We start from the raw sequence: 17,463 nt of genomic DNA, 5'->3' as shown, positions 1-17,463 counted from the left end.
AACTCTTCACTTAAATGAAAAGCTTTGGCAATAATCTAAAACCACCAGAAAATCTTAGCTATGGAAAAAAGGAGGACTTTCTTTTACGTCCTGTGGGTCACCTGTTCTGCCAATATTGACCTCCTCCTTTCTAGGGTCGATAAATCTAAACCAATCTTCCTTTCTCCCCAGAGTTCTGATATTTCTATCCAAAAATGATAAAGTCATGTTTAAAAAACCCCACACTCTTTCATACTTTTCATTCTCATATCTGAGTGAAACAAAAAGGCAGAAGTCCACCTCTCCATTTACACAAGAGGAAAGATTTCTGCAGGAAATACGTTTTCAGGAGAACTGGTAGCACTAAAGACATTATATCCTGAAGAGGCACAGAGTAGAGAATGAGAGCATGGAAATTACACAACATATGGTTTGTTAGATGCTTGTCCTGCATGCAACAGAAAGTATACAGCTAAGAGAACAGCAGAAGGGCAGGTAACAGAGACTTAACCAGATGGAGTATGTGAAGTGTTAGAAAGGACCAAGAACTCAATTTCCTCCCCAGAATAATGGACTCTGAGAAGAAAAATGAAAAGGAGTGAATGTGGTCAATGTAGCAAGTAAAATGAACGTTTCTACAATCCATTTTGGACACACTGGAAAGTGAAACGAATGCAAAGAGAAAAGGAAAGTGTATTTCATCAGGAAGGGCTCAGAATGCTAGACAAAGTACTTTTTGGAATTTTTGTCACAGTGAGAACAAGTAAAAACCTAAATTCTCTCAATTCCTGCTTTCTCCCCTCATTTTTTTCTTTACAAAATCTTTTGAGTGCAACACTGAAAAAGGGAGACAGCAGACAGTACAAAATTAGAGATAGAGATCATCCCTTCCACTGGCTTCTGAAGAAAATCTATGGATATTTAAGGGATGTGCTGCCTTCCCAGTTTCTTCATTCCCCTTCCTCTAATCTGATCTCTGTACTACTTATCACTCAGTATTCTTCTGACATCCCTTCCCTATCTCATCCTCCCTTTCTCATTCCTTCCTGAGCAGCTGGGGATCCCAGGGAAGGAGGAGAACACCTAGAGCACCCAAGGAAGTGAAACCTTGAAGTCTACAAAAGGTAACTACTCATTACTTCTGCTTTACTGACTTGCTCTCCTGGATCCTGCTGTTTCTTCTGGTGTGTTGGGTGTATAGAAAACTGAACTCAGCATTTCCAAACAGAAATGAGGCGCTCAGGTAGAGTTTAAGAGGGACTTAAGAAAACAAGTGGAAAATGCATCTAGAGAAGACAAGAACATTTCCTCCTCTCCCATCAATGTTTTTTCCTATGGACACCCTCAAGCTGGCTGGGCTACAAGGACTGTGATATTGCCTGTGTCAATAGAAATAAGGACAAAAAAAGTAAGATGCATATTTAATTTAAAATTAGTAGAGTATATGCATTTCATGATTAATAAGATGAAGAAGTTTACAAAAAAGGAAAAATCTGTAAGGCTACTCTGAATGTTCCCAGAGTTATTCTAATAAAAACAGTGATATTTATAGGCTGGGACATCTTACGAGTATCTAATCTATCTTAGCAAATATATCAAATTAAAGCAAACTGACCGCTGATTTGAGGAAATAGAAGATAAAGCCTCCCCCTCTGTCTCTCCACAATCTAAGAGCTGTTCACACATTTAGCAAAAAAATAAAATAAAAATAATCACTTGTAGAATAGTTTAAGCCAGTATTGGTAATATTAGTAAGTAAGTAATCTAGTTGTCAAAACCAGTTAAAAATTTTCAAGCTGCATTCTTGAAAACCCCACACTCAAAGCAGCAGTAGATAAACTGAGTAAGACATAAACTGTGATTAACTGACTGTGACACACAGTGAGTTTGAAGTGACATGCAAAGGGGAAAAAAAGAAAGAAAATGAAAGGAGATACAAACTGAGACTTAGAGACCAGCTTTACGTCCATAGTTTGGATTCTTGAAATTGTTAATAGGGCTCTTGTATATTGGATTTTCTTGCTGAAGTAAAAGAAATGGTCAATATCGAATAATTCAACAAGAGAAAAAAAAGAGTAACATTCTCAACTATCACTGAAAAAAATCATGCTATATATATATATACAGAAAAGTGTTAGTAATTTTGTTTTACCCAAAACAGAATTAATTAATTTTCTTAAATAAAACCAAAAGGCCTCCTAGGACATTTTTTTTAAGTATTCTCTCATCAAGCACACGTGGGAGTTGCCTTCTACAGAATTGTATTGAAGGGGTTCTTGATTAGAAAGTTCCTAACATTTCCCAGAGGCAGCAACCAGTAGCCTATGAAAACCTATAGACCATGGGCTTGCTTTTCTTGCACACTTCTCTGCTGACAAAGAGTTGGGAAGATTTCAACACACCAGTACCAGCCATGACTTTTATTGAAGCCTCCCAATGAGTATTTACTCATTCAACTCTGTGTGAGTATTTACAAGATCTCCTCAATGAGCACAAAAGTTTCTTCTCTGTTTATACAGAAGTTACTCATCTTTCTAATAAATATTTCAATAATACATTGTTATGTGTGGTAGAACTGTAAAGCTGAATTATGCTGTCACATTTTCTCTCTGAAATGCTATTTAAACCCAAGTTACTACTCCCCTTTCTAACTCAAGTAGTTCTTCTCTAAGGGGGTTGGTTACAATCTGAAACACTTAAGCCACATAAACAAAAACCTTCTATTCTTCTCTGCTACTGCAGCTTTTATACACAGAGAAGCCTCTTGACTTACCGTATCCCACTTGGCATTCATCTTCTCCTTTTCGAATTTAGCAAATTCTCTTCTGTCATGAATGATCATTAGTAGCTTCCAAATCAATAATAATGCAAGTCCAATAAGAACAATTCCAGCAACTACACCAGCTACGATGGGAATGATGTCAGGACCGCTGGGGCACTCTAGGGAACAAGGCAAGGGAAACTTGATTTTACAAAATGGTAAAGGTAATGCATATCCAGATGCTTTCAACATTTGATTTTGTACTGAAGCCAGTATTTTGAATATCAGGTATGCCAATACTACTTTTCTTTCAAATAATAGAATTTTTGGAATATGTACATCTAGTAACATTCCAGCTTATTTTTATCCTTCTAATTTGTGTTTGAGTTTAGCAATAGAACAAATCCTGTTCTGATGTAAAGTCAATATACTGCTAATCCCTTAAGCCATTGATCTAGAGTATTTAGAGCAAAGTAACTGGCAATGGTATTTTAAACATACAAGTCAAAGGTAGTGCAGGAGGGATAAACCAGCTGGAGTACAAACACAGACTGGCAAAAAAGGCCCCATGTACTCTGTCACAGCGTTACAGAAAGAGGGTGCTTCCCATTTTACCTCAGATGGCTGTTAGTGGTTAATATATAGAGATAAGCAATGCAACTTTGCTTCCGAGACAGATTTTTATTTTTTAAGGGTATTTCCTCATCTAGGGAACTGATATCTGCTGAAATCAAGTTTACAAAAAGGCACATCTTCTTTGGATAAAAATACCATATACTTTCAAAAAAAGTGAATTATGTGCTTGAAAAGAGTAATACAGATGCAAAGTGATTTATGGTGACTGACACAGAAATAACAATCCTCCAAATTAAAACCCAACTCTACTATTAATGTAAAATTCTCAATAATCACAAACTGAAGAAAGGCTTTTGCAGAGGTCAATGCACAAAGTGAAGGAGTCAGAAGCAAATAAATGCAACTCCTGTGCAGTCAATAGACCAAAGCTTCCCCCCCACTGCAGACTCCTTATCTTTGTAGCTGCCCTCTGCAAGGGTGAAGGAAGGGGGAAGGGTCATGAGAGGAATTCCTTGGGAACCAGTAAGGAACAAGTAAGTGTCTGCTCCGCTGAATACACCTCTACTGACCAGAGCTGGTTCCTTCAGCCCTTGTATGGCACAGAATTAAGGTGTCTCCTTGTGCATGATGGGCTTGATTCACCCCTGAGCTCAGGAAACAGAGGTTTATACATGAAGAAAAGGTCAGGCCCCAGAAGTGCAAGAGGTGTTTGACTTGCCCTAGGAGACAGGGCTCAAGATTCTCCTCTACACTGTGGACTACATTTGTAGAGAATTTTAAACATTCTGAATTGAAGCAGTATTTATGTCTAAGAGCCACTGGTCTGTATTAAATGATGGTCACCCAAACGATCAATTCTGAAAATTCCTTGAGTGGAATACAGCACTAAACCTTTAAGGTGTGCATTTTATATCAGGCTTATAAAAATCAGGAGACCACACACTGCTAATGCACAAAATTTTGCACTATTAGATGTAACATTCAGTACTTCAGACTAACAATGGTCTTGGTAAATAAATGGTAAATTACTGATTGAGCTATAAAATTGTTCTTGCTTTTTTGTATCAGAAGATTGAACTATTAAGGATTAACTAAGTAAAAGGCTTTTGGAACCTATTATTGAAGGTACCTCAGTTAAATAAAAGCAAAGGCTGCCAGTATGAAATAATTCAAGCAGTTTGCAGCATAGTACACAATTTTATGTACACTGGTCCCGAATTATTAAGAAAAGGAAAAGAAAAAAAGCAACAAAACCTCAAAGACACAATTGTTTATAACCTGTAGCACAAACTTGGTAAAAAAATCGTGAAAATTTATCTAACTAGGACAATTAACAACAAAAGGAGAACAGGCAACATCCTGTTCATACCTGGAGTTTCCACCACATGGACATTGGCTTCACCATTCGAGTTGACAGAATATGTGAAGTAGAACCAGCAGTCATCAACATCCTTCTCTTTGCAGTGAGACAACGGATCGGGCTGTCCGGGCTGCGGCAACTTGTCCCGGCTTTCTACCAGTGTCATATTGAAATGCATACATTCCTGGGAACAGGTGTCCTTCTTTTCTCCCTTTTCAAAAGCTCTGCACTGAACACAGTCCCTGTGGAGGTACAAACCAGAAGCAATGCTTTTTAATATGTTCATGACAGATTTCTAGCATTTAATTTCAAGAAATGTAAAGGAGAAAACATGGGAAAAAAAAAAGAAACCATGAAAAAACAATCCTTTTGCCATAAAGGTCAGGAAAAAATAAAGGAAGACACTGCTTTTTAGCAGTCAGAACACTTATGCACCTTGGGATTAACAAAAGCCCTTTAATAAATTCCTCTTTCCCTAGATGACCCACAAACTTCAAAGGCAGAAAAAACCCCAAACTTTTTCAACACCTCTACCTGGAAAATGAATACTCTCAGAGAAGGCAGTGTAGGAACAGGATATTGACAGTGAAACAGTATCTGAGACAGATTAAAAAGAACAAACTGAGTGACAAGCTTTACATTGGGGTATCACTCTGAATAACTCATTGAAAAAAGCAGACTGAACAGGATTTTTATACTAAAAAGACTAAGTTTTTTTCTCAGCACAAAGTTAGCTGCACAGAAATCAGCTCAGCCGCTAATCCCAAATTTACTTCAAAGTTTTCGTGCAGAAAATGTTTCATTTCCAAAAATCTAGATTTCCAAAGGGAGGGATGCAAATTTCGCTGGCCCACACAGGTCTAGGTTCAGTTTTTGACAGTCAGGTTAGTCTATTTCAACAGTATTTCAGAATAAAAGTTTCGAGCAAAAACCTTAGCTGAAGTTTTAACTATCAAAGGCTTTGTTTTAAAAATCCTACATATAAGTATCACAAACTCAAATGCACAGAAGCTGGGGCTTGGTGTTCTAGGTACGTACTTGTGCTCTGCACAGACACCGAGGCAAGTCTGACACATTTCACATGTGGGGCCTTGGAATTTGGGATCTGTACAATTGCAGGTGCCACATTCACAGGTTCCTCTTCCATTGCAAATCTGCCCATTAGAAGCCATACATGGTGTAGTATCCAAGGAACAATCGCAGGCACTGCCAGTGAAGTTGGGGAAACACTCGCACACTCTGCATTTGCAGATACCATTTCCTGTGCATTGGAAAGATATTTCAGTGAAATCAAGTATAACATAAAACATAAAATTTGTGACAGTAAGAAATAAATGTTCACCATCTCAGGGCAGATAAAAGAAACCCTGATAGAGAGATAATGAAGACTCTAACGAATTAAGAGGTACAAAATAAATTTTAGCTCCTTGAAAAACCACTTGCAGGCATTTCTCCCCTTTTCCCATTCTCCTACATTCGGATTTCCTTTCATGAACAAGACTAGGGAAATCTGATCAACAACAGTATAGTGTGCTGACCATATCCCCTGCGTGGAGAGCATTGCAGCACTGCTTCAGTTCACAACTTTGTGTGCATAAAGATAAATTGATCGCTTCTGTCTTCGTGTCTATCACTAAACAAATGTATAAAGCAAGACCTAAAAAGATGAGGAATGCACTGAGACTTCAGAACACAGAAAAATGAACCACCTTTGGCTCCACAGGACACCACCATTCAGCTGCTGTACTTCTGACCTCACGCACCCAACCCAACTTCATGCTCCTCACACTCCCTGTGCAGGAACCAAGATGCCTGTATCTCCAGAAAGGTGATCTAGATGACATGAAAAGCTTTTTGGCCACACTCCTCCTTCTCCACTGAGAATGAAGTATTTCAGTCAATACTTACCTGCCACCATATATTTTGGAACACCACCACCACTGCTCCCATCCTTTGTGGAGCTGGTAAGCAATAGTGTATTCTGAGCAGAATGAGGTATCTCATTACTCAGTTAAAACTTAGTGGCTTCACTGTTCTATTTTTGTATCACAGACAAAACTGAGGTAGTAGTTATAGTCCTACCAGATACTTCCATGTGCAAAGCAACCTAAGGAAGTTATAGGACAAAGATATATGCAGCAAAATAACTTAGATACTGGCTGCTGAATGATTTTTTTAAATTGCTTTTGATTTCAGGAATTACCTGGCATCAAGGTCTTGCTTCAAGTGCTTAAGGTGTTTTTCTGGATTACAAGTAAGCTGAGGTCATTCTCTCTTTCTATTGACACAGTGGTTATACTGAGCCAGCTTTCTTTACTACTTTTTCTTTACTACAATATCTGAAGGTAATTCTGTAAAAAACAGCAGAAGTGAAGTTCACTTCACATCCTTCCTGGAGCTGTGATTCAAGAAAGGTGAAATGTGCATTAAAATGCTGTTTGGTAAGAGGGTTGTTTCATTAATAGACGTTTGCAATCACTAAACCTGTGGATACTCTCATCTCTGTTACCAAGTGGCTATGATTAAGCTACTCTCTTAGGTAGAGATGACAGACTTGTATGCTGCTGACCAGCTTTGCCTGCAGAAAACCAAAGTAGTTTCTCACCTCCACAAATCAAACCATTCGATCGATCACAGTTGAAGTTGTCACATTCACAGTATTTGCCAGAATACACTTCATTGGTGTTTTCTCTTTTCTTGCATACACATTGTCCACAGATGCATTCCCCATTATTACTGCATATTTCTGTACTGTTCTCTCTCCTGCAGTAAGCATCCATGTCCTCACTATTTACTTCATCTGTACTACATTCACAGAGTCTTCCAATACGTCCTTCATTACATCTGCAAGGTAAAAACATGACTGAGATTTTAACCTCATTTAAAAGCCACACAATAAAAAGTCCTCAAAAAATGCACAGAGAACAGGAGTAAAAGTGAATCCTCTCTCAAGGGATGTTCAAATTAAATTTCAAATGAGATTTCCAACTGACATCTATGTACCCATTCTTGAAGGAGCAAACTGGACTAAGTTGCTCTTATGCTGATTATCTTACCTGATATTCCAGGTGAGAAAGTACCTCTAACTAAATTGTCACATAATCACTCCTAATGCTTCTCATGTGACAGAACAGTAATTATTTTTTAGGTGACAGTGACTATTCACTGTAGCTGCTGTCATATTTCAGTGAAAAGATTCCTATGAACAGCAATTAAACAGATGATCTTCAGAGCTGCTGAACCAAGATCCTTGGGGATCAGCACTTCTCATCATCAAGGTTAAAATGTTGATGAACAAATGGAAGTTGCTTTCCTTCCCATCAGTGATTGCCAGATTGTTATATGGTGTCCATCAGAGTCAACAGTTCATTGGGAAACTGCTACTGTTACAAAAACAAAAGGCTGTGCTTACCCACAGGCCTGTTCTCGCCCACGTGAAACCACGGGGACACCAGAGATAGTGACTCCAAGTATAAGAAGTCTTTCTACAGAAAGATGGGAAAATCTGTTCTCCTTCTTTAAAAGGAACATCAAAACTTGACTGCAGAATGAGGCAATGGACCATAATACTGGATACAAAATGGCTTATTCTTCAACTGACAGAACACTAAGCAAGCAGTTAGGGGGCCACACCTTGGTCTTTCCAGAATCTCGTTAGCTACCAATACTTCACCAGGCAGATCTGAGTCCATCTCACACCAAAAGTCCTGTAAGAGTGAAGTCAGTACCTTCTGCTTTGTTTTTATTAAGTCATATATTAAACCACGAGGAATGAGGATTCTTTTATTTCAATTACAGTTCACTGAGCAGGAACCAAAAACTTGGAGTCTTCCAAAGTCCTAGATCTTGCTCTGCTAGAGAAGATCTTAATTCCATTTGTCTCTTACCATTCTCATCTCAAGGGTTTCCAAGAAACAGTTTTCATTTTGTTGTAGATTTCTTGGGGAAGAAAATAAGGATCAAACCTTTTTGACTTCCTAGGTTATCTTTAACCAGTCTCCACTGAAACTCTAAGATGTTGCACTGCTTTCATTTGTGTGTTAACTCCAGAAAATTGAATAGAAGTTTACTTAATTTTCAAATACGTAATAAGGAATATATTTGTAATCTAATCCTCGTGATGAGCAACAATAGACCTTTCAGAGGCATAAGTACATAAAAAATTATTTATATTCTGAAAGTTTTATAGATATATGCAATTAGAAGAAACATTAAAACAAGACTCCAAGAGGTTAAAAATAAAGCAGGGAGAAGGGACAAAACAAAAGGTGTTTTTTTATGAGGTGTTGCTCTTCCCTGCTATGAAACAACTGATGTTAATCTTGGTAGGAGCTCATACCAAAAAACTAGAAAGCCTTTGAATTTCTCAAAATTAAGAAATGTCATATTAGAAGCATATAATTAGATCAGTATGAATACTTGCAAAAACATCACATTTTTTTTCCATAAATCCATAATGTTGCCCTATTGCACAGACCTCAAAACAAAAAGAAACAGAAAAAGCAATAAGACCTATACTCTTTAAAGTACTGACTCAAGGTCAAATTTGAATTGTGACTTGTACAGTACTGGTGATCTAATGATCAATACTATGAATTTCAGCATAAGGATTATTTGCAGAGATAAAGCAGTATTTCAATACACCCTAAAAGAAATAGGCCTGTAACAGTAATTCTTGTCCTTTCATTAAAAAAATTAGTAAACCCTAATTAAGGAAACAAAGATTTTGCTCATAGTTCTCTTTTGCAAAAATAAACAAAATGTCTCTTTATTTACCTGCATGCACCACATTCAAATGTTCCATTTCCTTCGTGGCAGGCTGGACTATTAGGTTCTCCTTCACTTTGACACTGACACTCACAGATGAACTGGAGATTAATTTCCACTTCTTCAGTGAATCCTAGTGGTTTAATTTTAATTGTTTCATTTTGTTCTTTCTTTGGACATTCGTTAGCTGTTACATTAATCTCAAATCTAACCTGCAAAGAAAAATAAATGGAGAGCCATATTACTAAAAGGAGTTTTGTCTGTACTGTTAAAAAGAAATGCTGTGTTGAACACTATTTTGTATTTGAGTAGCAGCACATATACTGTAAGTTACCTCATCTCCAATTGAAATGTTAGAACATTTCCTTCCATCTTCTTGTGTATCATTCACTCCATTTTTGCAGAAAGACTTATAACTGATTGTCACTCCTTTTGGTAGCTTAGTGTTTTCCAGGATAACCTCTGAAGAAAGGGACTAAAACAACAGTTATTAGCTAACTTCAAATTGAGTTGCATATGCATTCTGCTGAAGAAAAGACATTATACAACTAGGCATGGTCAGGCACCAATCCCACGGGCACACTGGAATTATGTAAGTTCCAAGAAATGTGCCAAGAAACACCAGCCCAAGGCTACCTAAAGTCACTCTGTGGTGACTCCTTCTCATGTCTGAACCCTGTTATACAGGGTCAGGGCAGGTTTCCACAGACATTGGAGGCACTTGTTTGCCCTGTGTACTCCAAAGGAGAAATGGGGCTCATTTACACAACACAGCAATGAAGACAATACTTTGGAACAGGGCCCAAGAGTCCCTGAGGCTGATACAGACACCTCCTTTGGGATCGAGAAGTTGCAAAACGGCTTTTTTTGCTTCCACTTGGAAGCAAGGTAAGATGTGGAGATGTTGAAGGAACAATGTAGGTTTTGGTTGTTCTGTGGGTTTTTATGTTTTGAAAGTGAAAACGTGGATGATAACTGTTCTTTCTAATGTAATTTTAAATGACTTTAAGAGTGTATCTTTCTAGTCATCTAAGCTCTTATTGTCATAGTGTCTGAATATCTAATGTGGTTTTACAGCAACAGGGCATATTTATAGTGTAGCATACCAACTAATCCACTCTGGAGTCTGCTTGAAAAACTCATAACAATTTAGGAGCAAGAAAAATTAATACATCCCAAATAAAATCTGAACTTACATTGTATGCATCAATGATCAGCTGAATCACATTGCTGGAGTTTGAAGACAATGTTCCCACTGCTGATTTTGGTATCAGATTTTTCAGTTCCTTTCAACATTTGCAAAAGCAGAAGCAAAATTACAGTCTTACTAGCAAACAAAGTATAATTTGTAGTATAAATGGTGATATAATGTGTTAGTGGATTAACTAGTCAAGATCAAGTACTTCAAAAGTTGAAGTGTTGCCAGAGATCATCAAGATTTTTCAGGTTATACACAGCACTACCTGCATAAACAAATACCCAGCCCTTTCTTCTCCTTTGAATTTTCATGCTAAATTTGGTAACAGAATACTAAGACCTTTTCTTGCACAAGTTTACCACATACAACACGTCTCCAACCACACTTGGAGTACATTAAAGATAGGAAGGTATCTCTTTCCAACAGAAAAAGAAAAAACTTACAATATGAACACACTTTAAACAAAGCCCCCAAAACCAAAAACCACCTTGTTAGGTAAAAACAAGGAAAAATATGCATCTCCTTTACACAGTTATTTCCTATTGCACAATCACATCCAGCCGTTTAGTTAATTTTAAACATCAGGAATATAAATAGACCACAAGGGACAAAATATGTTCTTTCATAAGAGTGTCTCTTGATTCAGTGTCCACACCCCTCTCAGCTATTTTGCTGTAAAAATGTTCACAAAAATTAGCACTGCAAATGTGCTCTCCACTCCCTCCTACCTGTAAAGTCTGAAAAGTGGCAAAGAGAAAGGGCACTCTTTCCCTGGATATTATACACACAGTCACTTTTGATGTGAACAAGTAAAAATGGCTTAATAATAAAAACATGAGTAGCAAAATATTTCTTACATATCACTTACTTCCACAACTATTTTAATTTAAAATAAAGAAATTTCAATGACTTCAGAGCAATTTCTTTACCTTATAGACTGCCTGAAACTCTTCAGTAACAGCAAAGATTGTCTGAATATTGTTCTCACTAAGTTTCTGTACCAGATGAGCAATAGAGGGATAATCCTATAAAAATCAAGCATAAAATGCAATTCAAATTTGGGACACACTGCCAGAAAACAATCAGAAATACTCTGACATCATAAATACAAATAATCTTTAGAAATATACTCCTAACTAGCCAGCTCATGTCACAGTCCTAAAGCAAAACAACCTCTGAAAACAAACAGGCACTGATTCCATATATGCCCCATGAAGATAGCTGTTTCTTGACAGTGACATTATCCTATTTCCTGCCATACAAAGTCTCCAAGTTAAATCCTTAATCTCAATGTTCTCAGAAAATTACCTTCAGTAGTTTTCCATATGACTTATCTCCCTGAAAACCACTACCTTTTGCACCGCTTCATAAAGAAAAGATGAAATAAAACTGAATTAATTTTAGGGTTTTATTGAACAATATTCACTTAAAGTTAAGAATATACGAACACACAAACTTTGTAAAGCTTATTGTATTCACCCCACCCAGTAAATATTTTTTCCACCTTTTGTCTGATCTACTTATCAATAAACAAAGGCAATGCTAACAATACTTTTACCATAAACTTTGCATCATAAAATTTCAAGAAGTCTTAAAAAAACTGTCCAAAATGCTGTTTTACAGTAGTAAAATATTCTAAACACAAAGACTAGTGAAATGGTAAAACAATGGGACATAGCCGTCGCAATTATCCTACAGTGGACATGTAGGATTATTAGTTATCAAAAAGGTTAAAATCCAACAGCACAAATCATAGTGTGAAAGTTGCCATCTCTTGGAATTTTCCAATTAAGACTGGATTAATTCCTGCACATTTGTTTTAGTTAAGCTAAAATCACTTTATGTAATATAGAGGTAAACAGGTAAAGTTCATAAGATGTAGTGGTTTGAAACTGTATCAGATAACCTAATGAGGTTTTTTGAGCTTAAGCATCACAAAATATTAATTTCCCTAGAAGATGAGGTTAAGACTTACGTAATAGTGGCTCATTGTGTACACGTTATTTTCCAGATGACATTTCCCATCATTTGGTAAAACAATTCCACCAAGTTTACCATCTCCTGCAAAGTGAAATCCAGCATCCGTGGAAAATACTAGTAGCCTTGTAACATTCCTCCAGCCAATTTGTTCCTTGGGAAAAAGCACAAATGGATTTTTGGTATTTTGTACCAATTTATTTTATAGCATTGGGGACCAACACTTGAGAGATAAATGCATGAAAAAGCAGACAGACTTAAGAGAAGCCCCACTGCACAAGTATCACCCTGGAAAACATTAATTCACGCAAACCTTGAGAGCACTTGCATTTAATTAAATGTCTGCTCCGAAACATCTGCCGCAGCTTTTTCATCAAAGGCAAGAAATGCTTTTTGTGACAGACTTTGATCTGTTCAGTTCTCACTGGAGTATCTGAAGAGCGACAGGGTTTTAGAAATCAGGCACATCAGTCCAGCTTTTTAATGCCAAGTCCACTCCTGCGCCGCAGCCACGCAGCCCGAGCACAGGGAATGCTGGTGAGCAGCACTGCTGCAGTCTGGACTGCCCAGCATCACCAGGCTTTGCCAATCTAATGCAGATTTGTACTCAGCACAGTGCTTGCCATAGGACTGTCCCATGAGCATCCTGTCCCACAGCTGCAGGGCCTAATTCTGTAACCTGTCCTTCCCTATTTTTTTTAAATTATTCCATGGAGCTGAAGCCCTAATTGAAGGAGAGAAGACCATGTAAAAGTGTCAGATAATACCAGTTACCACCAAAAAAATCTAGAAGGCTTATACTGCACTTTTAAAACAAGACTCCAGATTGTTTCAGGAGGTCCCCACTCCATTGCTCAACAGCAAAAATAATATGTTAACAAAGCAATAAACTTGGATATTGATTTTTTGGGAGTCCATTTTGTACAGGAGCATAGAATAGTCTGTCAAGGCTACACAAACATCAAAGAATCTTCAGATCTTCAAAAATAAATAATAAAGGTTTCCATCTACTTCTGAGAAATCAGTAGAAGTTATAATAAACCAAATTTCTGCAACCACAATTACAAGAAGCTTAGAAACCTTTGAAATAATCTGAGAATAGCTGCATACTCAGGATTTCACACACTTTTAAGCAGAACTTGACTTTTCTTCTACAGCAAACTTTAAAAAAATTTGTCTTGGGAACATATCTATTTGCTGCCAACATGACTTCTGTTCGGCACTTTCACATTTCCCAGTTTCATTCATTCACTAGAGCTCTCCACAAAAGCCAAACACAGGTATCCATGCAGCTTGTCTCATCTATCCTGTCTTGTTCATGTGAGATAACATGTTCCAACATCAGCCACCACAAAACACTAAGGCTGTATTCAAATAATTTCATCTAACAGAGTAGTAAAAAAAAGTAACACACGCTTACCCCACAAACTGCAACCTGCATTATTGCATCAAATCCACCTTCAGGAGAATCTAAATTTCCAGAAATGTGCTGCTTGCTTACAAGTTCATTGAATTTGTTTCCTTCACTGGTAAGGCTGAGCACATTTTTATAGCTAAATGGACTTGTACAGTTCTGGTCACCTGTACAAGGATTTCTGAGTTTGGCTGGTGTTGTACTGATATAAGGCATCACAGTTTTCTCCACAAAAGAGCCAAATCCTAAGAAAGAACAATAAAATCCCTGTAAGTTGAAGAATGGAAGTCTCATTTATATTATGACACAACAGAATTCAAATACATTATAGCTGAGCTAGCATTAGAAATAGCTCTCGTACTTGTTTATGTTCCACTCTCTCCAGCAAAACTAAGTACTCTTTAAGTTGTTCAACAGGTTCTGTGTATTAGAACATCTCACGTAATAGTGCTAAGTTGGAAAAAAAATTTACTCTTCGTATACAATCATGTGAAAAACACCAGGAAGGAAACTTGGGGTTTTTAATTATTATTTTTTTAGAATAGGCAAATCTTTCTTACCAATTCGAAAATCTGAAGTTATTTTTTCCATTTCGAACATCAGAGCTGTTCCAAGACTTTTCACATTCTCTAAATCATCCTTCATAGAATAAGAGAGATCCATCAAATAATAAAGGTCAATGGGGTAGTCTTCAGCTCTCTTAAATTTTAATGAAAATGTCTGGGGTTCCCCTGTTTCAGAGATTAAACAACAAATAGAAACCATTAATAATTCCACAACTGCACTGACAAAAAAAGTCCTTTCTAAGAAAAGGCTTGGAAGCACTTATGAAGGTTTAATTTTCTCTGATTAATTAAAATGCTTAACATCAAATTATGATGAAGAAAATGTCAAGAAGTGTTTCTTTCCCATGTTCAACTTCATATTTCCAAGATACTTTATCTCCCCATACAAAATATTAGCCTGCCAAAAATCAAGCCTCAGGTAGTTGCTGCAATTTCAAATCTTCACACTTGAAATCATTTTAACAAGGTTCCTGTGAGATCTAATAGCACAAATTTTCAACACCTATTTTCATCCGCGATGACTCCAAAAGTTCTCAGTTAAAAAACCACATTGTTTAAATAGGTTTACACAAGAAAAATCAGTTCTGGATGGAACACTGCAACTTACTTTGCACCACCAGGCTGAGAGCGCAGAAGTGTGACTGAGAGAATGGCAAATTAGTCTTTGTTGTGACTGTAAGCCCAACCCTGCATTTTACCAATGGAAGCACGTAGTCTAATTCTGATGTTGAAAGACAGTGCAGAAGACTTGCACACACATACCACACACCCCCTTCCCTGGAAAATTGAAAAGTATTCTATATGAAGTAAGGAATAGAATTCCAAGTTTTTCCCCCCTGCTACTTTCAGTCACTGAACTTAAATGGTGATATTGCTGCTGCTTAAATTCACTTAATAATTAGGAAACATTTGCTTAACAAAAAAACAACCACCAAAACCTATTTAGATTTTCATTTAAAAGAGCCTGCACAAAAAGCAAGTATCCCCCTCTGCCAGTACACAGTCCCCCATCAGAGAACTTATACCAAGAGAAGTGCTTATAAACAGAGTAATAATCTTTTGGGTAATTATTCTCTGGTTGCCCAGGTCCCTGGTATGTTCTGATGAAGAAAATTCTGTGTCAACAGAGAAACAATAATTTAGTTTGAAGTGAAAAAGTTCACATTAGAAATAAACAGGGGCAATATCAAAACTGCAAAATAACTTTCATTTCTTTCCTCTCCACGTCACGCTGAGCTGCTTCACAATCACCTTCCACTTACTCATGCAACCACCACTAAGCAGCTGACCCCAAGCACAGGCTCTTACTCCAGGGAAATACAAGGCAGCTATTCAGTGTGTCTACAGGAACTAAGAGATCTCCTTAAGGACAATCTCCATTGTTTCAAGAACTGTGATCCACCAGTCCTGTTCCTCCTGACCCCTGCCATTTGCATGAAAGTTCTCTTTAGGGGATAGAAATGGTACACATCTACTTTATTTTCATTACTGTAGTCCTGTGTCCACATCTTTAGCCACTGGAAAGTATTTTACACAGCAATCCAAAAATCTTGCTGCATAACTACACAACCATTCCATTCAGACACACAGACTTTAGGAAGCAGCAGTACTTCAAGTAAAAGGAAATGCTCTCATAACTTCTCTAAGTTTTTGCTCACTGCTCTATTTTCATTCTAAGAAACCACACTGAAGAAAAACAACTACAGAATACTAAAAGCAAAACAATTTTACCTTTATGATCCATGTATCAGTCCATGCTGTATCAATTTTCTCCTAAGTACTATTGGGAACAAGTAATAATATCTTTCATAAAAATCAAACAGTACTTGAAGTATCTAAACACCCGGGGCTGACCTGAATAGCTCTGCTATCAATTCAGGTTATCTGAGCAATAGTAATTTCTGTAACAAAATGGTTACACACTCAAATCAAAAAATGCAGATGTGGTGGTGGCAGAAAAATCATCCTGAAACTAGAACGAAACTGTCCTTACCGACTCTTAGTTGCAGTACTAATTTTTGTGGCTGGATCTGTGTAATGGCCTCTGGTCTCAGCTTCTCTGCAGCACCTTTCTTACGATTTGTTACTTCTCTGTTTTCGAGCACCTGTTTGCTTCCTCTGGGATTTTCTATATCTTCCAGAGGACAGCCTTTACTCTTTAGTGCTGCCAAGTCATCACAGCGGGCCGATGTTGGCTCTCCTTCTTGCAAAAAGTCCTAGAAAACACAGGCAAAAGAGTATCAAGTTTACAGCTATGTGCAATTTGTTGCACTCTATCCACAGTAACTCTTTCCACAATGACTCTGTATTTTTTTTCCCCGAAGTTTAGTAATAAAACACACAGTCCTGAAATGTATTAAATGATACATCAGTGATTACTATTTAGTCCAGGAATTTGATTCTACTTATACTTATCTGTGTGTAAGATGTAAATAAGATGAAAGAAAAAAATAAAATGCAATGTCACCTCCATCACATGCAGGACATCCATTTAAGTTGGCTGCTCTAAAAGTGACAGCAGATGGAAAAAGCTTTCATCTTCACATAGTCATCAATAACATGAACCCACTTGTACAGCCTGCTTGGCAACTACCCTCCCTTTTAACTCTTTTTCTTTTTTAATTAAAGATTATGTAAGCGTAGCTTGGTATTCTACAACAAAATAATGGCCATATGCTGACAGAGCAGGGCAAAGACAGACAACTCTTATTTTGGGGAAGTTCAATCCGAAAGTAAGATCCATAAGCAAAACCAACTGGTAACTTTGTTCTGAACAACAAATTACCTCAAATATAAAAAAAGCTCTTAACCTCAAAGATAAATACATAAGGCCTCTAATTGACATACTTGGCAATTCTGATTCTG

The 17,463-nt window shown here is 37.3% G+C and overlaps 1 protein-coding gene across 1 annotated transcript in view; it reads right to left on the bottom strand.

Annotated features, from left to right (window-relative positions):
* The window catches only part of ITGB1 (integrin subunit beta 1), a 44,329-nt gene that overhangs the window by 5,782 nt on the left and 21,084 nt on the right, over positions 1–17,463 (bottom strand). The window contains exons 4-15 of the mRNA XM_027717417.2: positions 16,592–16,814; positions 14,593–14,763; positions 14,039–14,277; positions 12,617–12,772; positions 11,571–11,666; positions 10,640–10,729; positions 9,778–9,918; positions 9,453–9,655; positions 7,282–7,520; positions 5,715–5,937; positions 4,686–4,918; positions 2,753–2,919 (exon numbers count right to left, since the gene is read on the bottom strand). Of these exons, the coding sequence (XP_027573218.1) occupies positions 2,753–2,919; positions 4,686–4,918; positions 5,715–5,937; positions 7,282–7,520; positions 9,453–9,655; positions 9,778–9,918; positions 10,640–10,729; positions 11,571–11,666; positions 12,617–12,772; positions 14,039–14,277; positions 14,593–14,763; positions 16,592–16,814 (2,181 nt within the window). The remainder of the gene's footprint in view (positions 1–2,752; positions 2,920–4,685; positions 4,919–5,714; positions 5,938–7,281; positions 7,521–9,452; positions 9,656–9,777; positions 9,919–10,639; positions 10,730–11,570; positions 11,667–12,616; positions 12,773–14,038; positions 14,278–14,592; positions 14,764–16,591; positions 16,815–17,463) is intronic.

Source organism: Pipra filicauda, unplaced genomic scaffold (assembly GCF_003945595.2).
Source record: "Pipra filicauda isolate LSUMZ 115617 unplaced genomic scaffold, ASM394559v2 scaffold1_size10287979_pilon, whole genome shotgun sequence".
Lineage (NCBI taxonomy): Eukaryota > Metazoa > Chordata > Aves > Passeriformes > Pipridae > Pipra > Pipra filicauda.
This window is presented reverse-complemented; position numbering and strand designations above follow the sequence as displayed.